Genomic DNA, 23,919 nt, shown 5'->3' with positions numbered 1-23,919 from the left:
AACATTTAGCCAAGCTAGTCCATTTATTGAGCCTATATCAACTGGTTTTGATTAACAAGGGAAAAGAACAACAAGCAACATACAAAATAAATACTGAAAACAAGTTCCCTTCACATTGATAAAGTTTTCTGGGGACAAACATTAGAAGAGATAAAATGCATTCTAGTTGGAAGAACGTGCCTCAGGTTTATAAGAAAAAAAATTTCTTAAAGAAGATTCTCTTTAAAGAAACTATTTTCATACAGCACTACACTGAAGAACTGAATCATACACCAAAGAAAAAGCTGTGAGGGAGAAAAGGTTTATATTTACATATAGGACACACAGTACAAAGCATCAGCTGGACTTATACTTTACATTTAGAGTTTATACCATTAGTGTGGGTGAGCTACGGACCAGGAGAGCTCTGAGTTGTTCACAAGGTTACACTAGTGCAGGCTGTAGGTGGATGTCCCTGCAGACACCTGACTTCTATCAATCAGTAGGGAAGCTGTGCCACAACACTGGCCTGGACAGGTAACAGTTCTGATAGTGCCCATTGCCTCCAAGGCAAGCATTTATACAAATGAAGACACCTTTGCTCTTAGCCTCTCCATGCTCGCTGGAAGAAGATTCACCATCTCCTTACTGAGTTCTAGCTCAGTTTCAACGGCAGGGACAGCATCTGGATACTTTTCACAATAGTCTACCAGAAATGAGTAATATTCCAATGATGTTTGCATATTTTCCAGTTGCTTTTTGCTATCTGAAGTAATAAGCTTACCATACAGTCGTGCAATGTGAAATTTAGCCACCATGGCAGGGCGAAGAACATCTTCCTCGAGTTTTTCAGGAAACACCTTATCAGGGTTCCTCAAAGAATCTAAGAAGAGTTCATAGTATTTGATTGCAAACTGAGCCAGAGAATTAATTTTTTTAACTGTGTGTGAGTCTAGTTTCTCCAGCCTGTTACCAATAGCCACCTTTAAATCCATCATCTCATAATAGGTGTCAGCTAGCTCACACTGAAGCTGCCTGCAGATCAGCAGGTAGTACTGGGGGTTCAGGTCTGTATAGATGGGCTCCAGCATGTCTATTCTACGCTTGTGCATTTTGCAGCGCCTCTCATAGTCTTCTTCAAAGAAAGCAAGCACCTTAAACAAAGCACTGTGATCCTGAACAATTTCAATATGGTCAGTAACATAACCATCGACCTGAAAGAACTCTTTTGCCTCCTGAACATAGTTCTGACCAACCAGGAAGACTTCTCTGGCTTCTTGAAAATCTAAAGGATATATGCTGCTCACTTTCTCCTCCATGGCTAAGACAGAGTCACTTATATCACTTGTCCCAAAAAGGACAGCTTTTTTCCTGCCCTTCTCCTTCTCATCCTCTTCTTTTTTCCTTTGGGCTTTAAGTTCCAATTGCCTGTCTGGATCCAGCTCTCCTATGTTATCCTGAAATGAGAAAGCATGCTAATTACAAACAAAAATGGCTTATAAAGAGAGACTGAATCATTTTGAGTCACTTCTGAAATATAAACTGGTGAGCAAGACAAAAGAGAAATCGTTGATGTATGAGGCCTTATATTAACAAAACAATCATGTAACTTACACTATCAATTTTAAAAAGACATAAAATTAAGGTGGTTCAGTCTCTGTACCCCGTGTGACAAAATAGCCAAAAGAATAAATGTTCAGCTCAAGGGCTCTGCTTCATAAAGCATTTAAGCAAATGCTGGTTTAAACATCTGAAGAAATATTTAAATGAATTAAGTGAACTGAATCAAATCTGAATTAATCAAATGCTTGAATGAATGAGAACATCAGCACAGAAAACTGTTGCACATCAAGACAATGTTGTTACTAGCAGTTAAATAAGAAGGAATCTGTCGAATCAAGCTGCAAGAAAATGCAGCAGAGAGGAGGAAAATTTGTGAATTTACTGTAAAAGCGATGCACTGATCACTCCACAGAGCTGATCCCCTACCTGTTCTTACTCTTAAGTGCTGCATTTAAGTCAAAGCATACCATGAAACACTTGCTGCACTGCAAGCATTTATTGTTTTGCTCACTGGGCAATTGCTTATTCCTTGTTACCAACTGCAAACCGACTCCTCTTGCAAAGATCAAAGCAGACTTAGTTTGCTGTTAGACAATGACAGCTACAGAACAGATCTTCTGTTACCTCCAGCAATTTCCGAGCGCTTTGCAGAAGATTCAGGCAATACTTAATCCAACACCTTGCAATTTCAGCTTTCCTCTCTGGAAGGTCCTGTTGGTCTGGCTCTGTTTCATATGCTGAATGGACACAAACACATAAAAACTTTAAGAGAAGTCCAGCACTCCAGCAAGACCCTCAAATGCTCCTGCAAAGAATATACTTGTATTTAATTTTCCTCATGCTTAGACAGAAACATGTTCTCCATCTTAGTTTGTGTAATAGTTCTGTAAATTGTCATTTTTGGTAGAAACCCGTACAGATTAACAAGGATCTGTCATGTATGAGCTCTGAAAATAAATAGATCATAATGCATCTTCAAAAAGACCTTTCATCTTCAAGATGTTTTACTGGAAAAGGTTTCCAGGTCTCTTTGTAGTACGAGAAAGAAATCAGGACAATTCATTTTCTGAGCTTCAGCTGTCTGCCTAGTAATTGTTTCTGAGGATGGTAAGGGCGTTTGCATTGCAATGGGCCCCAGACTTGCTACCAAAAAAGGGAACAAAATAGGGGAAACTGCCTTTGGTTAAGCTACCTGGTACAAATATAACATTTATTAGCTCTACAACTTCTGTATTTTTCTCCCCAAAGTCTCCCCACTATCATAGACAGCAGCACTGCTGATATCTCAAGATAACATTTTCATAAACCAAACAGATTTCAACAAAAACTCATTTCCCAGTCTCTCTGCAGAAGGCAGTGAGTTAGCTGAACAAGGACATTCCTACAGGACAGCAGCACTTCTGATCACCAAATAAAAAGCCAACTTCACACTCAGACCCACTGCACTCATTATCTTTCATTAGAGCAAATGAATTTCTTACTAAGGAATTAAGAATTGCTGCTAATCTAAGAAAAGGCACATTTATTAATTATGTCTGTGCTCGCTTATAATCCAATTAACATGATAAAATGAAAGTGCTTGGGAATGGCCAATGCTGACTGTGTACTGGTCTTTCTGTAAGTCAGAGCCTTCCACAAGTCCACAGCCCAGCTCTCTGTCCCATGCAAAGGAAGGGAAGGTAGGACAAGCAATTATTCACCAAAACAAACTGGATTATCACTACTCCTGTGTGGTACAGGAACAAATCAAGACAGAACTTAGTTGACTCATTCTTGCTCCCTCTCCATGAATTAAAGCTCTATCAGCTGGAAGCTTCCACTTGCCCAAGACAGACACAAAAGGGTGTGCTGTAGATAAGCAAAGCCTGGGCCTAAAACAGAGCACTGACACTACCACGGAAACACAGGTCCTTAAAACTAGGGTCAGTTCTCTCACAGTTTCTTCTCCTGCCATTCACACTGGACTGCCAAGTTGTTCCTTTGCATCAAGGCCCAAACAACAAGGAGGGCAGCTACAACTCCAAAAACAGCCACTGATGAGGCTGCAGCGTCCAGCAACAAAAGACAACACAAGTACCCTCTGGATTTGGGGTTTTTAAAGCTGCAGATTTGCTCCCTCTTTTAAAGCTATTCCCAGGAAGCATCTGGGTTGGTTCACTGAATGACTGCCCTCTGATCACTGAGCCAAACTGCATTTTTAGCACAGGTACAAAGCCAAAATGGATGAGAGACACTGCCAATCTTGAAGTGGATATTGTTTTAAATTTCACTTTTACTAAATTACTGCTTTCTGAAACACCAGAAACAAGCACTTTTTCTCAGAGGGTCTACAGAGTCAATCTTGAGCTGTAGTACCAGTCACTTTTCAGAAACATTCAACTCTATTAAAACATATTTTAGAAAATTAACACTGGGGTAAGTTTTGTACATTTTGTTAGACTTCAGTTTTAAACATTAACACATAGTGATGCTTAATTCACAACAATTTTATTCAAAAATTTTTTATAAACTCACAGTCTTCAGCAGATGGCACCTGTCCAGCTTGGCTGAAGATGACACTGGCTGCTGCTAGACAGTGTCGAGCCTCCATAAAGCATTCCTGAGAGAAAGAGAGCAGCATTTAGCAAAGGTGTGAGCAGCTCAAGCACTGCTGTCACTTGGCCAAACCCCTCACCTCAGACAGTGAGCATACATGACCACAAGGGAAATGACAGAACTGAGAGGCTCTGGAGCATATTCCCCAGGCACTGGAAGAAAACACATTTTTTCCACACCTATTACTGAATACAGTATTTTCAAATTGTTTTTTCTGTACCACAGCCACAACACCAAGCCTTTCCTTTAATAATGGCTATGTGCACTGAATGCTCTGAGTGTTCTGGCTGCCCTGAGGTGAAGGAAGTGATGCCTTGTTGCAAACACTATCACACTACCACGGTGGGAACAGCCGGACACACCGCTCCACACCGTGAGTCACATCTAGATTCCTTTACCCATATTTGGCAGTGCACTGTTAAATAACTAGTGCTACCAAAGCATCAAAAAGATATGGAAATTAGGAGTTACTACTGAAATTAGCATTAATTGCCTTAGGTAGGGCAGGAATCTTTGTAAGCATCAGAAAAGAGCATCTAAATAGCCTGGAATATAGAAATTCCTAAATAAAGCCTCCTGTGTTAGCACATCCTAACAGTATTGTTTAGAGTCAACACATGGCAAACAGCTACCAACTCACATATTCACTTTCATGTTCACATAGGTTCAAAGAACTCTTGAGCACATGCTAAGGCACAAAGGACAATAATTTATTGTCAACAAGAAGCCATACCTTGGCCCTCAGATGCTTTCTGTTTTCAAACTTCATTGTAAGAGAACAACATAAGAAAGAATTTTAAATTATTATAACCCCAAGGTTTACTTATGAACATGACATCACATCACTGCTAATATTTCATTAACTACAGAGCTTTTCTCATGTTTACAGCCCTGTTCATCTTCCCCATTGCCATCACAACCCCACAGGAAAGCCACCATGTCCTCTTCAGAAAAAACCTGACAGATGCTTCATGTCAGAAGACAACCTGTGGTTTTATAGGTGCACGTTTTCAATTCATCTTGGAGAGCTGTCTCAAAGAGCTGTCTGAACAACTGCTTCAGGTGACAGCTACAGGAATGGTACAACTACAGCAGAAAAGGCCTGGATGTACCTTGGAGAGATAGTACTGTGACAAAGTGGCAGCGTTGCGAGCCCATTCCACCGGGCAGTAGCCGCAGTACTCGAGCTGCCGCTTCAGGGTAGTGTGGCAATACTGAGCAGCCTTCTCAGTCATGTCCAGGTGCTGGTACACTTGTGCCAGGTAATACAGAGTATGTGTGTAGGCTTTTTCAAATCTGGAAAAACAACAACAGTCTCCTTAGATGTTTTTCTTTTTCCTCCCTAAATACTTACTCATAATTAAAAAAAAATAAAGTAATAATAACATAAGTATGCTGCTTAACACCCCACCTTTTGGATCTTTCTTGGTCTGTGAGTTTTTCTTCCTCTGCCATGAAATGTTCACTGGGATCCAGGGGAGGATTTCCATCCTGCAAGGGTACATGACACATTCAGCAAACTGCATTTCTGTGGCACAGTGCTCCCTCTCCTGGCATCATTTACCATTTGCCAACTCCAAATTCAACAAAGCTTCACAAAACCCATCTCAGTGCCACTTCTCCAGAGCAATTCCACAACACTCAGGAGATTCAGAGGATGAAAGTCACAATTCCACACAGAATGACAAGGCTCACAGCCTGCAGGAGACTTCTGCTTATGTATGTTAAAGCAATGCATGCTGCCTGCACCAGAGATACTCAGCCTGCAGTCTACAGGACTCTACTGGGCATCTTTATTTTGTACAATAACATTCTGGGCTTTGAGGCACCAATTTAATACCAAGCAAGCCTTCAAGTGTGAAATATTAGTTTGCCCAGCTGCACTGAGCAGCAGCAAGAAAACATCCTGCAGGAAGTACTGCAGAGAACACCAAGTGCTGAGTGCTCAGCAGAGCTGCTGTGAAGACTGCTCTGAAGGGACTCCCAGAACCCACGGGCTGGCAAGATCATTTACTCAGACAAACAAATGAGACAACACACAACAATGTCTCTGCAGGGTGGAGCTGCTAAACCTTCCTATCAGGCAGAACCTACATGCAAGTTATTAGTGAATAGTGGTAGTTCCCATCATTAGAAGCACTTTTTTGTTCTTCAAGCCACGAGTTCAAGTCAGAATCCTTACACAGACAACTACACATCTTTTGGCATTGCTGTATCCAAATCTGCCTGAAGACAATTGTCATCAATGTTACCAGACAGCTCACAGGCAGTCCCAACAGATGAACACTGCTTATGGCAGAGCTTCATTAGCCTGGGCTCATCCCATTTCCTTTGCCACTGTGAGTAACTTCAGGTGCCAATTCTAAAACACTTCAAATGAAACCATCTTTTAAGGAGAGCTTTTCTCCCATTACACAGTCCACCCTGGAGGGTGTCCAACGTGCCTGCCAGCAACAAAGTCCAGGTTAGTACGCAGCTTGTCTAGCCCTCTCCTAACCACATTTCTTTCTTAGCCAAAGAAAAAGTAAAGCAACAAATAAAAATCTGTTTCAATAAATACTTTTCATGAGTTAATGCAGACTTAGGTAGGAACAGGAACAAGGGCAGAGAATACACTCACTTTACAGGGAAAAACACACACTATGTTTGTACTGCTTCTCATTAAAAATCCCTGAACAGACTTGTTTACTTGCTTTTAATACAAGTGTTTTACTCATCTTAAAAATGACCAAATGTACCTGAAACACATAGTGACAAATAAACTAAAGCATGTTTAACCTACCAGAGGCATGCAGATTTTTATATATGATCTTTTAATCTGTAGGTCTTTGTTTACAACTCATTAGTTGCTTTTATGAGATGAATTTATAACTCTTCCTCTTGTTTACTTTAGATGCAAATGTTCTAACAAGATTTGGAGTATGTCCTGGCAAGACTAGAGCTATTCCTGCAAAGAAAAGAACTGAAATGACACAGTAAGCAAAACTCTTGCCTCCTTCCTGTATATCTACAGATCTATCTCTGATATTAAGCCTTAGGCCTTTACCAGTCCTCAGAAAGAGCTCTCCAACTCTTCCTTCCAAGAGGATTTCATTAGCCCAAGCTCTTTGCCTTGGTTTTGCTTTAGGGGGAGAAACCACCCTATCCAATTTTTTAAGTTAATTTGACCCAGTCAGTAAACAACTAAATCCACCAGCTCAGGAAAATGTCTCCATCATCAGCAGTTTACCAAAGACTCCCTGAGAGAAAGGCTTCCTGACAGCCTAGAAATGGGGAATGTTACAAAAACTACATTCACATATTTATAATTTGTGAAACACAAATGCTGACATCATTGTATAAATCTGTGGTTTCTTCTAAAAGGAAGACTAAAATCATAGTTATGTTTGACTGCATAATGCCTTGAACTGTAAGTGGTAAATAATGGTGGGGGAAAGTGAGGCAAGTGATCATCATGTATGAATAACCCTGGTGCTTTGGTTTTGTATAGGAAGTGCTTACAAAAGTGATGTAAAGTTTTTAGTTGTTAGAGAGCTGTATGTGTTTTTGTGAAAAAATACATGTTAAAAATGAAAGAAATTTGGGATTTTTTTCTTCTTTTAGTTTGCAGTAAACTAACAAAAATTTTAGTTTTTGTTTCTTTACATTGTCAGTAAGAAAAAGAAGTTATAAGAAGAGTGTGGCCACAGACAGCAATTCACAACTTCCCAGGCACTGTCCTGGGGAAGGCTGTGAGAAGATCAGAGGAAAGAATGAGAAACAATTCTTGTCTCCACTTGTTGCACCTGCTGTTGTGAACACGTGGAATGTTCTGGAGATTTGCTTACCAAAGGGTGGTTTCTTGACTGGCCAATGGTGATGGTGTTTGGATTCAAGGATCAACTGGGTCCACCTGTGTCATGAGTAAGGGTGATGGGTTTTCTTGGTAAGTAATGAATAATAAAGTGATTGATCAGCCTTCTGGGGATCATGGAGTCAATGCTAATTATTACCCTGTGGGGACACCTGGCAGCAACAGAAGTGTTCTAAAAGTTTTGCTCTAATTCTTATTACTCTTTCTTTTAATTACTGTTAATAAATTTTTCTTTACATCCTTTTAAACCTACTTTACCTTTCTCCTAATCCTACCTCAAAACAAGAAAAAATACACTTAACAATTAACCAACATTAAACCCACCACACTCTTTAATACATTAACCAAAAAATCTCGAATTAACAAACCAAAACCACTACACCTAGTCAGGCAGCAAAGTCCCAGAAGAAATATTCAGTAACCACTACTAACAAAAATTTCAAGCTTCAGAAAAGTCTACAGTGCAAATGTGAAGTGTACCTGGCAGCACTTTAATCCACTATACCATAGCACCAGTTTAATTTCATAATAACTGGAGCAAGTGCCAGATGCTTTTGGAAGTCATGTGATAGCTGGGGCTGGGTATAAATATCAAAGTTGAACACCAGGAATTAATTAGAGAGATGCAGTATCTCTGGTTAGCCCAACTGATCCAGAGGGCAGGAAATAAGCTGACAAGCTTTTCAGCACAAGTGGGGCTTTCTTCTAGATCCATTACCTCTCCTACCACTGTAGGCCAGCATGACTGCAAAGGTGGAAAGAGGGCAGTAACCAACCAATAAAAAAGAAAAAATCTCCACCAGTATGAGTACTCCAAACCAATTTCATGGTAAAACCTGAACTGAACCTGTAATTTCATCAAACTAAGGTCTGTCCAACCTATTCAGCTGAGCTGAGACACAACTACAGCTTCTTGAAGGCCACAAATGTTTTTAGTTCACTCCAGAACTGTCCCTGAGGCAACTCAGTGTAGGAACAGCTTTGCAAAGAGCTTAAAAATAGCACAAGGGAGTCTTTGTAGGATCCACAGCAGAATCCACAGCTCAAAAGGTTGTTTAATATGCATGAGAGGGTTAGCTGTCTGTGAGATTGTCCTCTTGGATATGGAACTAAACTACTTGCCCCTGCAAAACACTGCACAGTCAGAGCAAACCATGCAAATATTAGTTTTGCTTCCTTTTCCCACTGAAAGCAATGGATATTCTTAATGCATTTCCAAGATAACATTTAGTAATAGTCCTCATCAAAATCCAAATTCTACCAGGTGTCAACTTTGGATTATTAAAGGGCTTTCAAAAGGCACCATTATTTTTGAGCAAAATTTTTTCTATTTTGAAATTAGCAAGTAATGTACTAATTTCCCTTGTCCTATGGTGCAGTACAACTTGCATCACTTGCCAAAAGTATCACAGCAGCCAGTATAAAGCACAGAAACTCAAAACTCCATTGCATGTTTATTTCAAAGATTACTTAAGCTGCAAGTGGCAGGTGAAAGCAAGACGTCCCATGACATTAACACAGTACCTCTTTCATGTACTGATTATACAAGGCTTCTGCAGATTCCAGGTAAGTTTGTGCAGTTTCAATTTCATCCCTTTGAGACCACAGGATCCCCAGAATGTTCTGAAGGTAAAAGAAAAAAAAATAGTCACATTCCATTTGAATCACACATTTTTTTTCCAAACAATTGATCAATCTTCATCCTTATGTAGGCGTGTGTTCTAATACAACGGATTTCAAGAAGCAGAAACTGAAAAGGGAGGTGGTTTTCACACAGCAAATTTTTTTTCACATGAAAAATGCACCTCACAGTCCTCTGTTTACTCTGCTACATAAGGACTAGTGTGTTTAAATAATGAGCTTTTTCCACAGAGTATGTTCTGCATCCAATTCACGCAGCTTTTATGTCACATACAAACATCATAAAATGAGACAAGAAATCAGAAATTTGTTAACATGACTCCAAAATTAACAAGAAAAAAAATGCTAGGAATGAATGCTTGTACATTTTCAACAATGGAAAGAGATTAAAAGCACCTCTGAGGTCCAAAAGTTATAGACTATTGCCTTCAAATTTAAATTAAAGCAACTGCATCTGTGGACTCAACTTTGACAAGAAGTACCTCTAATTTTATTAATATGATGGTGTTAATAATGATCTGTGTCTGATGTGCTAATTTAAATCCTAGGCAGTGCTGTTGCAAATCTCAAGAGGGATAAAAAAAAAACCCCAAAAACCTTCAAAATAATTAGAATGTGTAGCTGTATGCCAGCCCTGTGCCCCTTTCAATTCCACTCCTCTATTTTTATAAGAAAGCACATCACATGCTGTTTATGAACTGAAACACTTTGCCGAAGGCCAAGCAGTGGAACAAACCAGATGGCATTAGACAGAGACTGGGCAACACAATCTTATGCAAAAGCTCAGCAACCAGAAGTGGGGATAAAGAAAGAAGCCCAGCAGGAAAAATGAATGCTTCTTCCTACAAAACAGCAGTCAGTGCCGTGGCAACACGCTGCAGACATCCCAGAAGGTGGAGATGACGGCAGCCACCGCTTTTAAATCAGAACTGGTTTAAATTAAGCACTCAAGCCCGTTCCAGCCCTTGGGAGCGAGGGCTGAGGGCTCCTTTCCCGGCGCTGGGCTCAGCCCCACCCCTCAGGACAGAGGCAGGTAGGAGCAGAGCCAGCACTGCCGGACCACAGCACCCTCACCATGGCAAGCCTCATCCTGAGGGCCCCAAAGCGGTGAAGCGCCTGCGGACTTGGGGCTGACAGAGAGAAGGGCTGCCCTCCAGCACACAGCTCAGAAGCACGGTGCAATCTAATCCTGAGCCACAAGGGCCACAGCTCCCCAGGAACGTGGGGGAAGATGTTATTTACTCCAGCTGGAGCCATCTCCTTACCTTCCCAAGGATAAGGGGTTTGTAGGAGTGCATCCAAACCCTCACGCTGAAGGACAAGGAGCAGACAGAACCTCACTGTCCCAGACAACTCAGCCCATTTAACCAGTGTAAGACAAGTCATCATTTCACTTCCACCTTTCCATGTCAGCCCACAGCTCCTTGACAGTTGGATGAGGAAGCACTATGGAGCCTTCTCTAATTAGGGCAACCATTTTTGACATAAATATCTAAATAACTGCTCTCTTTCATGCACTAGAAGATTACTTCATTGACCATGACAAAGTGATCAAGTAAAAGCCCTTCTGTGAATCTTCATGATTATTCCCTTCTTCAGAATAAAGAGAAAATGTTATTACTTCAAACACCAACAAAACTGTATTTATCCATCTGAGACAAAATGTAATAGCTTAAAATATAACATGCAAAGCTGAAAACCACTTTATCGCTTCAGGATAATGCATCAATAAAAGCAGCTCCCAATGTCACTCTGACAACCAATGAGTTAATGTATCACAAATACATTTTGGACGTAGTGAAGTCTTTTTCTAATTTATTCTTGCACAGTTCTCACAAGTTTTGTCTCGGTCTGTCCAGAAAAGCACGCTGATCTATCAACACCCAGTTTGAATGAGAACATATTTTAGATGCTCCGCACGCCCTGAGGCGCCAGCAGGAGGCTCAAATCAGAAAAGCAATCCCTCCAACAACCACCACCGGCGAATGATTCCCTCCAGCAGGAACTGAAGGCCAGGGCCGCTGTGTTTGTTAGGGTTAAACGAGCAGCGCCTATTAGGGTTAGGTTAAACGAGCAGCATCTCCTGGCGGTGCCCTGCAGAGCAGCCGGCCCAGCCCGCCGACACAAGGCCCCGCTCCGCCGGAGCCCCCCGCCCCACGGCAGCCCCTGCGGCCTCCCCAGCCCACCTGGGCCTGTATGTAGAGGGACACGCAGTCCGGGGAGAGGCGGTGCGGCTCCAGGAGCTGCGTGCAGCGCTGCAGGTGCTCGTCGCCGGCCGACAGCTCCTCGGTGTCCGTGTGGTTGACGCCCAGCTCGTACTCCAGCACGGCCCGCCGCACGGCCAGCACCGCCTCGCCGCCCTCCTCGGCGGCGCTCAGCAGCTGCTTCACCTCCTGCAGCAGCGCCCGGGCGCTGTACTTGGAGCGGTACGGCTCCGTCTCGGGGTCCTTGAGGGACTCCACGGCCGAGAGCGTGCGGGCGGCGCGGAACTTCTCGCACATCGCGGGCCACCCTCCGCCCGGCGCCGCCATCTTCCCGCCTGCCCGCCCCGCCCCGCGCCGCCCGACGCGCGCGCGCCCGGCCCCGCCCCCGCCATGGCCGCGCCCCTCAGGCGGCGCCGTGAGGGAGAGGGAGCGGCCCGAAGGACAGCGACCCCCGGCACCCGCGGGGAGCGCCCGGGGAACGGGGCTCGGCGGGGCGGGATGTCCGATTTTTCTGAAAAAAATTTATTTCAGAACCCGATTTTTTAGCGCTGCTGAAGAGGCAAGGAGTGGTCACTGTCCATGCTTGGATGAATTCTGCTCCCTCGCAGGGCTGAGTTTCCAGGCATGCCCACTGCTAGGTCACAGATGCCCTTACAGGCAGCACCTCCTTTGCTGGGCAGAAAAAAAATCTCCCAGAACACCCAGTGACTTCAGCAAACGTGATTTTTCGCCATCCTCAAAAACAGGCTGCTTTATCAAGGAATAAAGACAAAGAGGAGTGTGTAACAGGCTTTTACTGCCTCATAAAATTCAGCTCAGTCCCATTATCTGTAGCGCAGGTCAATCGAGCGCTCTGTTAAAGTCCCCGATTTCCACTCTTGAACCAGCCGTTTCTCTTGAAGTCTCCTTGCCTGCTGTTCCCGAACCTGGAGAACCCTCGTCCTGCATCCTGGGGATATTCCTCCAGCTCAGGCAACTCGCTGGCCACCGACAGCTGCCAGCGCCGCGTGTCCCTCCACTGCTCCTGAAACCAGAGCGAGGAACCAGAGTTTACCTGCCTGCAGGGGTGTCCGAGGCACCTGCAGCACCAGAAGCAACGCTGAATGCAAAGGCATTCCCAGACAAATCCCACCCCTGCCAAGACAGGCCATTAGATCCCCCTTGGGAGACACTCACAGTCCTGTGACAAAGGATAAACAATCACAAGGGACAAGAGGGAAGTCAACAGAAAACTGGTGAATTCTCAAATACACTGGAGAGGCCAAAACACAGACTAGCCAAAGAGCACAGAATTTTGTTTAATGAAATCAGGTAATATCATGGGAATGGAAATGAGAAGAGGCACGGCAGGGTACTTACTAATGGTTCTGCTGTGTTCTTTCTAATCACTGCTGCCCATGCAAAATCCTTATAAAAACCACAAACCTCCCTAACCACCCCATACTCAACCTTATACAGCAGTTGCCAATTTCCAAATCACCAGATTTTAAAGCCAGCTCTGGCTACACAAACATACCTGTATATTACTCAGCTCATCAACAGGGATATCAAAGCACACACCCTAAAAAAAACCAAACAAACAAAAAAGGCACAAATTTACAATGAAAGAATAAAGGCCTCAAAACCAATCCCACTCTATATATATATATATATATACTTCTGATGCCTTTTTTTTTAGGAGGCAATTCCTGCATTATCATTTAGGAGCAATGTCTCTAGTAAGTGTTTTAAAGCACTCAACTAATATCAAAGCCTCTTTTTTTTCCAACAGCATATGCATAAACAGCATAATCAAGATAGGTTATCATTTCCTGAGAAATGAGTTTGAGTAGGGACAGCGCAGTACCAACATTCTGTACCAGTTCTTCAGCACTCCAGCCTCAGTCCCTGCACAAACTGGTGACATGAGAACACACACAAAGCCCCACACCCCTCCATTCCCAAGGCTGGGCCATCTCACCATCTTCCCCTTGAGGAAACGCATTGCAGACACTTTGTTATCCACCTCCTCCCCAAGCTGCTCCTTCAGCCCCCGCCAGGCATAGCCCATGGTATGCATCTCTATGGAGCACTTCAACACCATGGTCACAAAGCCCTGCAGGAAACAGAGAAAAATGTTCAGCAAAGCTAAACTTGGTCAAACCTGCTGCTAGAAAACAGATTAAAAACCCTCAAACTGATACAAGAACCACAGTTCAGTCACACGGTATGTGCAAAATTGGGTTACCACACCGTGACCTGGGCCACATTCTCCCTAAATGCATTAGAAAATGGAAATGATGTACTTTCCTTCAGTCAAGATCTCTTTGAGATCAGGCAATCACATGCCATACTTGCAATACGACAAATGTAAAAGATTCTTGATAAGGAGAAAACTGCAACAGCACAAAGTAATCTATATGCTTGTAAAATGTCATTAGTTAAACTCTCTTAGAGCATCAAAATCTTCTGTCACTTCAGTCTCTGGAGAAATTCTTTCCATTTTCATCACAAGAAAATTTACTGATTTTGAGTTTCTCCTTGGAAGAGCTGATTTCAGCTAAGGAACAAGCAACACAGCAGGAGCCTTGGGGGTAACAGCTATCCAGAAACCCAGCTGAAAAAGCCTGGGAAGGAGATGCCACACAAGCAATTCACACATCCATCCTTGTTACCAGGGGTGCCTCACTACTTACGGCTGTGGAGTTGAGCAGGGAGCGCTGCTGGATGTGAGCTGCCCCAGAAATGTGTGCCAGGGCTGCAGCCAGGGCAGCCACTGCCCCCTTCTCATCTATCAGCTCTTCAGCTGATTTTCTGAAGTAGTCCACTGCAGAGGGAGGAACGGCCTCCAGCAACCTACACAGTTACAAGGTGGGTTTAAAGACATAAGGAACGGCCATTGTGAAGTGCAGCCACGTGCAAGACATACCCTAAATCAGTTATTTCTGAAAAGGGCAGTGGGGAAAAAAAAGATAGGAAACTAACAAAAATATTTCTGCAATGCTATTTCTGGTACACCAGCTCCCCCCATCAATTTTCAGGACACAGTGAACCCAACAGCATGCCCATCATCTGCTTCATACTGGTCAAATCCTCACTAATTATAATAACCTGCTTCAAGGCAATTTCCACCACAGGGGCAGCAAATGTAAACAGAGCTGCATGGAATAAAAGCCACAACCCTCAGAAATAATACAAGGAAACACAAGCCAGGGCTGAAACACCCTCACTACTGCAGAGTAACTCCTCATTATACCAAGTATTGCTTTTTGCACGCTGCTTCCACCATGTCATCTGAGCAAACAAAATCAATTTCTCCTCATGACAGTATTTCCCTCTTCTGTCACTAATTTCTGATTTTATAAATAAAGCTTATTTTTTTGCAAAAACTTAGAGAACATTATGTTCTATGAAAAGGTCTATGTTCAGCACACAGATTTACTGATGCCATCTTATGTTGTCTATACACAAAGCAGCTGACTTCTACAACAAAGGCAAAGCCATGCTCACATACAGGCCTGATCCCTTAAAAATGTGCATTAAGCTCTAAGCATCTAGAGCAACAACATCTCTAAACCTTTTTTAAGAACAGAAGAATAAACTTACTTTTTGGCATCACTGCTTGAAGCTTTAATTACATCTGCAGCAGAGGGAATGCCTACACGCTTAAAGGTAATACCCTGAAATCAAGAAAACAAATTAAAGGTATTCTCAGCAGTCTACAATTCAACCCTGTCTAAATCACATTACTGAGATCTCTACTTACTGTTTGCAAGATCAACATACTCTTTGCTAAGTCATTTCTAAAGCTAAAATGAACTTTTAAGTTCCCAGCTTTGTTAATCTGGAGCTACTTTACTGCAATGTGCATGCAGACTCTGATGCAAGTCTGCCTTAGGCATTCCTGTCCCAGCCTGCCTGCTGACATGCACGGGGGGACTGCCAGCAGGGGAAAGCTCAGGCAATGCAGGAACAGGCCGACACAGAAGCATTTACAAACACCAAATATCAGCACTTTAGGCCTACTCATTTATGGGACAGGAGACTCCCGTTCTGGACTCAGCAACCCATGATTACAAAGCCTAAGAGTGGCAGGGTCCTTTTAGGAGCTGATTAATTTCCTTAAGCAGAGCTCTGAGGTACAACTCACCGCTTTGTGCTCGACTTGCTTCAGACGATCTTCTTCTCTTCTCTGAAACAAGCAAATGCAGATGCCGGTCCGGCCCGCTCGGCCCGTGCGTCCAGAGCGATGGATGTAGGAATCCACATCCTTCACAAATTCAGGGCAACGTCAGAAAACCTTGTGCTACTTAAACTGCTGACATTTCAGATTAAACACAAGCTAAACTCAAATTCAGAAGCCTAATGAGTGATACATTATGTATTTATACCCAAACTTACAACTGCACACAAGCCACTCGAGTTTGCATGTGCTCCCCCACCCAAAGCAGGCTGATCAGCTTCAGCAAGCACTGCTAACAAGACACTTCAAGTTTTTTAAATAAAAAGCTCCACTGGAGTTTCAAAAGATGAAAAAAACCAGCAGAAACATTTTAGAATTTTTATGAAACACAGCAACATTCAGAAAGAATTCAGGAAACTTCCAGAATGTCAAAACCGATCTTATGACCTTCCAGAGTAAACAAAACCCAAGACTTTAATCAAAGCTCAAACTGTAAAACTGTAACTACAAAATTTTAGGCCTAGCATTTACAAAAAAAATCATGAACTCAGAAATTAATTGGAAGAGAACATATTTCTGATGCAACTGAGAAATAAACCATGATCCCAGCACAAAAATAAAAAAATAAAAGCTAATCCAGTTTTTGTTTCCTCTAATGACTTACTTTTGGTGGTGAGCACTGTATAACAAGGTCAACCTCAGGAATATCCAAACCACGAGCAGCTACATTTGTTGCAATCAGCACTTCAAACACACCACTTCTGAAGCCTTTTAATGTGATTTCTCTCTGTTTCTGTGGAATGTCACCATGCAAGGACTGGGCATCCTGTCAGTAAAACAAGCCATTAACATGACATTTAATGGGAGTCTAGGCTGCAGCATCTAAAGATTAACTGTAAACCCCAAAACACTGTGCAGAGCAACAGAAAATAATTACATAGCTGATAACAAAGGAATATAAAACACCCTGCTTTGCTGGATCCTTCTCTGTGATTTACTGTGAAAGCAGCATGGCCAACAGGCAGAAATTATTGCTGCAAGTTTTTAATGTGGATGGTAAATGAGATTTCTCTAATACGAGGCAAACCATGTATTCTCACCACTGTCCACTCTCCATAAATCAGCGTTCAGTATCAAACAGGATTTTCTCTGAAAAATAGGCAGCACTTTTCTTCACATTCAGAAAAAGGGCAGTAATTCAGGCAAGCACAGAAGACCTGCTCAACAGATCACCTACATTCCAAACAAACTCTTGGCAAACCTTCCAAGGGCAACAAGGCATTTCATTCTACCATATTAGCTGTATTTTCCTGAATGACTGTTCAAAGACCAAATGCCATTAAGAGATGGGAATCCAAAAAGCACTCTAATATAAGAAACCAGCTCCCTGTTTCTTACAATTATTACTATCTCCTGTTTATTCAGCATAGGTTGTGTATTTCCTATTGATCTGTGTCCTGCACTATTTTAAAGCCAAAGGAATAAATTCATAATCTCTGTCAAGAGGATATTTTAACTTCGAAGTTGAATTTTTACAAACAGCTTTCACAAGTCTTAAAACCACGCACAGAAACAATTTTCTCCACGCAGTTGCAACCCCCTATTTATTTCAGGGCATTCAACCCCTGGCAACCCCAACCACTGCTCTCCACTCAGCCCCAGTACCTGTTTGAGAGAAGCATTCATAGCCAACTCGTTTGCTTCCCTTTTGGTCTCACAGAAGACAATGGTCCGCCCACGGGTGCCACTGTAGACCTGGATGATGTCCCCAAGAACTCCTGCCCTCTGAGATGAGCGACACTGTATGGCCAAGTGCTGTTTGGGAAAGAGACAAGAAACCTATGATAAATCTAAGCCACACACACAACAGACAAAATGAACCAAAAAAGCATTTTCATTGTTTTAAGCTTGCAAATGACAGGTCCCACATGAAAGCTTTGCTTACAAAATCTGTGTGTCAACCACGCGAGACATTCCACACGCCCATTTATAAAGTCAATGCATAACACATTTTATCAAGGCCATTTGCTCTCAAGACCTGCACTGCTCTGCAGCAGAACTCACTTCCACAGTTGTAGCTGTCCTTTGAGTCTTCTTTCCAATCAGGTCAATCTGTTCATACTCCTCTCTCATGTATTTTTTTGCTACATCATAAACCCATCGTGGACAAGTTGCAGAAAACAGCAGCGTCTGCGGGTTGTTCTCAGAGCCTGCAAGGAAAGGCCATCAATTTCAGATATCTCAACAGACCCTGACACTTGAGAACTGATAAAAGAGCCAGAGTTGCTCTGACACTGACAGGTCTCTGTGTGCACTAAGTCTGTACAATATGTGTACACATATGTGTAAGGAACACTGCCAGCAATTAGCTTTTCATGGCTTTCAAAGCCACAGTGATGAGTCTTGCCCTTACTAAGCGCTGAGATTTCAATTTCCAAAAATTCGAGCCCTTCCAAAACTTCTGGAACTAGTGAAATGTGGCAAGGAGTTCCACACATTAAAATAACCTCCTTCTGTGCCATACCTGACAGCTTTGCTGAACACCCACTATATCAGAATAGAGCAAACAGTCCCTCATTGTCAGCTTTGTGTGGTGACAAGTGTACAGACAGACCATAACCCCAACCCTCTGCTCAAGTCACCTCACTCAGGACGAGGAACACTAGAGATTAGGGAGTTTGGTTTGCTGCCTTTTTTCCCCTTTTTTTCACTCTACTCCTTCCAGAGATGCCACTCCAGCCCTTCAGCCTTCTGACACCTCTCTTTGAACCCTTTCCAACTCTACCTTCCCCTTTTCTAGCATCACACAGAGATTTTAAGTTAGAGATGCACCAGAAGTTTCTAAAGCAGCATAATTGTGTTTTCTGCATCGTCCCCTATTTCTCCCCTGATGTCTCACTTCACCTTTCTTATAGGACGATCCCAAGATCTCTTCCACTTGTTCAGCAAAGCCCATGTCCAACATATGATCCACTTCATCCAAAACAACGTGCTTCACACTGGAAAGTTCCAGCTTGCTGTTCTGAATGTGGTCTTTGATCCGGCCAGGAGTTCCCACCAGAATATCGATGCCACTTTTAAGGAGATCAACTGGAAGACAGAGAAACAAGGACAATGTCAGACTGCCAAGAGACAACATGTTAAGAAGTCAGCAACACTTCTCATTTCAGAAGCAACAAGCTGCTGCCCTTTAACCTCAGAATAAAGCACAACATCTAAAGTAACAGACACAGGAGTTAACTGCAGTCCTAGCTGCTCTGTCAGGAGTACCAGCCAAACCTCGCTGAAGTTACAGGAAATACACCAATGTCCAAGCAACAATCCTTTGACATTAGAAACCTTCAGAGCTCTACTACATGGAAACACTTCCATTTTCCAGCTAAACTTGGTCACAGCTACCTCTGAAGATCCACAGAGCCACAGGCACATACACAGTTCTCCCCTTTCTGTGGACTGTCACCTAGTCCTGCTCTATGTCCACACAAAAACACAATAAAGAAGAAATTAACAGACACTTCACAGAACTACAAACATTCTTTTCCCTGAAGATTTATTTGAACTAAAATAATTCAACCCAGGCTGTGTGCTTCCTTTGAAAGCCACACCAATTGAGTTCCTGACCAAACTCAAAGTCTGAGGGGGCAAAAAGCCCATTTTTACTTATGGGATGCATTTGGAAAGTCAGCTCCAATCCATTAGTAATTCCTTGGCATTTACTTACTCTGTTCTTTATATGAAGCTCCTCCATAAAAACAAGCAACTGACAGTTTCTTTGTGAAATTCTTGAAGTCTTTGGCTACCTGAATGGCCAGTTCCCTGGTTGGAACAAGAACCAGCACCTGAAGGGAGAGAAAACCAGACAAAAATGCAGCTGTGCTTGGGAGAAGGTGCAGGAGAAGAGTTTACTTCGTGTCAAACAGCTTGCACTCCCATCTGCACTCTACACTTGTTGTAGAGGTGCCCACAGCTTCCCAGCATCCCAGCAATATTAATGTTCCTTGCCACAAGGAGCCTCAGGGCCAGCAAGAGGGAACAAGGGTAAGTGCTACAAGATAACCAAGACTAGAACAACAGCAATTTTCTTTCTTATGTTAAAAGCCACATAAAAGACACTTCAGCAACATTACCAAGGGCAATGAAGGTACAGCTCATTGAGTAGGAACAGTCACTCAATCTGGTGTAATTAGATTTTAAAAGATACATACATAGCATGATGCACTCCAGCCATACATCCCTCCTTTTCTCCACCAATCTGCCTTCCTCCAGTATCTACCCTTCCCCCCAATATCTAAGAATGAACCAACAGAACAAAAATCTGAATTAATCTCTTAAAATCTTTCAGGCAGTATGATTTCAAAATTTACATTGCCTTCACAGTTAATAAAATAAACAGATAAAGCAGGCAATGAATCTGCAGACTGTATATAGTTCTGCAGCCTAATGATAAATACATGCACTGCAATGCATGGAAACAGGTATCTGATCACTGGCATCAGGTTACCAATTCCATCCCTGGAAAACTCCACTTGCATCTCTTGAGGATCCAGACATGAGGGGGGAAAAAATACCCAAAAGCCTTGAGTTATCACTGTGGGATTTACAGTGAGAAACAACCTCAGCAAACAGGGACAAGTCCAGGTGACTCAAACACCACCTCAGAAGAGGCAGGGGACTGAACCCCAAAGCTGCGTGCTACATGCCCAAGGACAGCAGCCTGGGAGTTCCCTAGGCACTGCTGCAGTGCCCTGTTTGCCCAAACACAGGAACAGGGGACCCCACACACAGAACGTGCCATTACTGTGATGCTGCAAAACTCTGTCACACTCTATCTCCTAATCTGAGCAAAGCATCCACTATTACAAAAACCAGTAAAGGACAGAAGTCCCCAACAGAAAACCCCAAAGCAACAGTAAAATCACTTTGAAAACCTGCCATGCTCTAAGGATTTGATGTAAACCCTGAAGTGTAAGTTACTTTTGGTGAACGGCCTCTTCTCCCATCCTGCGAGACACTCTGGAGTTTTTCAATCAGTGGAAGGGCAAAGGAAAGGGTTTTCCCAGTTCCTGTTCGAGCTTGAGCAATTACATCTTTGCCATCATATATGGGCTGGAAAGTCTTCACTTGCACAGGGAACAGGTATTTTACACCTCGAGCTGGAAGATAATTGAAAGAGGTTTCACCAAAAGACGAACTAAAAATGAGAAGTCCTCATATATAAATTGCCCAAATATGAAGGGCACACCACCTCAATCCTGCACACAACAGAAATTGCAACTTAAAACAATCCTGCACACAACAGAAATTGCAACTTAAAAGAAAACCATGTATTTTTGTGGTTTATTCCTACTCTAGATCAAAATATGTTCCACCCACACAGTGAGTGTTGAGTATCCACGATGAAATACAGTCTTGTTATGTACAGTTTGAGACAACAGGAGGAGAAGGAAAAAACCCAACATGTTTTTTCTGATACACCTCAAGATTTTGTGGTAGCTGGGTTTTTAAGGCAAGAAGGTGAGGAAGTTTGTTTCAAAACATTCTAAAACTTCAAAGAGATTTTGCACAGTGGAAGTGAAACGAGCCATCCAAAGGAAACTTCAGAGCAAGGAAAGCAGAAAGTAGTAAGGAGAATGTTTTCTGACAGACAAGTATTGCACATCTACCCAACACAGGGGACAAGAACCCTACAGCAATGGCTTCCTCAACAAAACTAATCACAAAGAGAGAGGAAAATGCCCCAAACTATCTATGAGAATAAACAATCTGTTTTAAGAATTGAAAATCTGTTCTTACAAGGCAAATAGTCTCCATATACAAAACTCCATCAGGCTTGTCTAAGAAGCAATATTGTAGACAGCAGACATAGGAACAGAAGTAAAGATACACAGAATGATGCTGATGAGAAATGTGTCTCTAGAATGTTTATCTAGGAATAACCACTCCATGAAGAATAATTTTGCATTAAGGCACCTGAAACTGAACAAACCAGAAAACTTTTTTTCTACTAACAACAGCAGATTCTCTGAATCTACAGTGATTGCTCATACCATCCTTACCATACAAACGTAACACAATTTAGGAATATTTACACTTGGCTTACGTAGGTAACAGAACACAATTCTGACCAAACATTTACAGAAATGTCTTCTACCACATGAACTAACCTGTGAGAAGCTTGACAGTGTTTTGTGAGAGAGGAAAATTAGAGAAGGCGCCTTCTTTTTCTTCTTCTGTCAGCTCCTAATATGATTTAAAAATAAACAAAAATCAGAAAAAAAGACTTCATGTCCCTCCAGGAGGAGGACAGAACATACCCTACACAGCCTCTCAATAAAAGCTGTGCAGTTGCTTTACAAGCACAATTTAACCAGATACCTCCTTTCTAGTCAATAAAAAGAAAACCCTTTTGATGTAGCCACTTGTACATATATGCTTAGCAAGTCAGGAAATGGAAACTACTTGTTAAAAATCTTAATTAAAGTCCACTGAAACCCTGAGAAAACTGTTTTTCACAAGAAAACACATCTGGTGTCACAATTCACTGTGCAAAGCAGGATTTTCCCTCTATGTGTTACACCACGCAAAGAGCTTTGAACTTTACACATGAGTAAATAGTCAAAACACAAAATTTGGCTTTTACTTCAGAGATCCAATAGGTCACATCGTTACACCTGAGGCACAAAAAGCACTCTCCTGATTCATGTTCCCACCTTCGACACAAAACTACCCACAGAAAGGCCCTTGCACGTTTGTGTGAGAAGCGTGAATTAATGAGCATAAACTGTGTCTTTCCATTACAGAACACTTGGCCAATTCTTCTTCAAAGCTGCTCCCATCGAGAGAGAAAGCACAGCACGTTTCTGGACCGTGGCTGCCTGTGCAGCGGGGAGAAACCTTTGTGCTGTGGACACCAACAAGCCGCGACACGAAGAGCAGCACACACGGAACTGCTCCCTAGCCAGCCGCCTTCCCTGCAGGACATCTACCCGCCCGGGATTTACCGGGAGGGGAAGCACGTGGAGAGCAGCTCCCACGTGCTGGTGCCTTCACTACCGAGCCGCACCCACCGCCCTGGACCGAGCAGGATGCGGGGCAGGATGAGAGGCGGGATGCCCGGCCTTCCCCATGCCCAGGAACATGTCCGTGTCCGCGACACAGCGCCGAAAGACGCCTCGTGCTCCCACACCGCCCCACAGCTCAAGTCTCCACACAGCGCGCACTACGCGTTAGCAAGCCCACTAATTACTAGCGGAACGTTAATTAACAAGACAAAGGCTTTGCTGGCAAAGCATCCCTACCTCGGCGTCGCTGTCCTGCTCTCCGGCCGCCACGCTCTGGGCAGCCGGGGATGTCACACTGCCGCCCACCGCGGGGACAGATTTCACCGCCGGCTGGGACGCGTCGCTCTCTCCTACCACACCATTGCTCTTCTCCTTGACTTTTTTCGTCTTCTTGGGCACGGGGGGCTCGAAGTCGCCGTCCCCCAGCCCGCTCTCCTCGGGCTGCGCCTGCTCGGCCTCGGCCTTACCGCGCCGCTTCGCCTTCACCTGCTGCTTCACGTTCTTCCCCGGCGTGTCCTCCTGCTGCGGGAAAGCCGCGGTCACCCGGAGGGAACCCCTTCCTCCCCGCTGCCCGCCCCCAGCCGGCTTCAAGCCCCCCAAGCCCGCACAAAATGGCCGCACCCGCGGCCGCACGTGGCGCTCCCACCTTGACCTTCCTCCGGCGGCCGCGCCGCAGCGACTCCGCGGCGGCCGGCGCCTGGGGCTCGGCGGGGCTGTGCTCGGGCTCGGCGGCGGGCATGGCTGCTGGCTGCTCCCCGGGCGGGTGCGCGACGGCAGCGCTGCTGCCAGTGCCAGTGGCGGCCCGACCCCACACGGCTCCCATGCGGCCGCCGCGCCCGCACCGCCCCGCACCGCCCCTTC

At 43.7% G+C, this 23,919-nt stretch overlaps 2 protein-coding genes across 3 annotated transcripts; both read right to left on the bottom strand.

Annotated features, from left to right (window-relative positions):
• LOC121348058 (kinesin family binding protein) lies at positions 1 to 12,463 on the bottom strand. Its single transcript, XM_041427222.1, has 7 exons — positions 11,818 to 12,463; positions 9,515 to 9,613; positions 5,549 to 5,628; positions 5,250 to 5,433; positions 4,057 to 4,141; positions 2,167 to 2,279; positions 1 to 1,436 (listed from the first exon to the last, which is right to left on the bottom strand). The coding sequence occupies exons 1-7, from the start codon at positions 12,160 to 12,162 to the stop codon at positions 558 to 560; spliced, it is 1,785 nt and encodes a 594-aa protein (XP_041283156.1). The 5' UTR covers positions 12,163 to 12,463; the 3' UTR covers positions 1 to 557.
• Positions 12,464 to 12,614: 151 nt separating this feature from the next.
• Positions 12,615 to 23,853, bottom strand: LOC121348057 (nucleolar RNA helicase 2-like). 2 transcript variants are annotated; one of them, XM_041427220.1, is made up of 15 exons: positions 23,705 to 23,853; positions 23,296 to 23,580; positions 22,162 to 22,237; positions 20,972 to 21,150; positions 19,719 to 19,836; positions 18,902 to 19,087; positions 18,062 to 18,207; positions 17,663 to 17,812; positions 16,662 to 16,823; positions 15,965 to 16,084; positions 15,421 to 15,494; positions 14,511 to 14,670; positions 13,796 to 13,930; positions 13,352 to 13,396; positions 12,615 to 12,859 (listed from the first exon to the last, which is right to left on the bottom strand). In XM_041427220.1, exons 1-15 carry the CDS (start codon positions 23,795 to 23,797, stop codon positions 12,692 to 12,694), a joined length of 2,097 nt encoding a protein of 698 aa, XP_041283154.1. In that variant the 5' UTR covers positions 23,798 to 23,853; the 3' UTR covers positions 12,615 to 12,691. The 2 variants fall into 2 exon arrangements, with proteins under 2 accessions (XP_041283154.1, XP_041283155.1); XM_041427221.1 differs by having other exon boundaries at positions 23,296 to 23,577.
• Positions 23,854 to 23,919: the final 66 nt, after the last annotated feature.

The sequence above is a fragment of the Onychostruthus taczanowskii genome, unplaced genomic scaffold (genome assembly GCF_017590055.1).
Source record: "Onychostruthus taczanowskii isolate IOZ18803 unplaced genomic scaffold, ASM1759005v1 scaffold98, whole genome shotgun sequence".
NCBI classification, from domain to species: domain Eukaryota; kingdom Metazoa; phylum Chordata; class Aves; order Passeriformes; family Passeridae; genus Onychostruthus; species Onychostruthus taczanowskii.
This window is presented reverse-complemented; position numbering and strand designations above follow the sequence as displayed.

Excerpts from the sequence above, each read along its gene's own strand:
- LOC121348058 (XM_041427222.1), bottom strand. The coding sequence starts at position 12,162 with ATGGCGGCGCCGGGCGGAGGGTGGCCCGCGATGTGCGAGAAGTTCCGC. Across the intron at positions 4,142-5,249 it reads CACAGTACTATCTCTCCAAG|GAATGCTTTATGGAGGCTCG; the intron begins GTACATCCAGGC and ends TCTTTCTCTCAG. Across the intron at positions 1,437-2,166 it reads GCGCTCGGAAATTGCTGGAG|GATAACATAGGAGAGCTGGA; the intron begins GTAACAGAAGAT and ends TTCTCATTTCAG.
- LOC121348057 (XM_041427220.1), bottom strand. The coding sequence starts at position 23,797 with ATGCCCGCCGCCGAGCCCGAGCACAGCCCCGCCGAGCCCCAGGCGCCG. Across the intron at positions 19,837-20,971 it reads GAAGAGGCCGTTCACCAAAA|GTGCTGGTTCTTGTTCCAAC; the intron begins GTAACTTACACT and ends CTCTCCCTTCAG. Across the intron at positions 14,671-15,420 it reads TCAAGCAGTGATGCCAAAAA|GTTGCTGGAGGCCGTTCCTC; the intron begins GTAAGTTTATTC and ends GTAACTGTGTAG.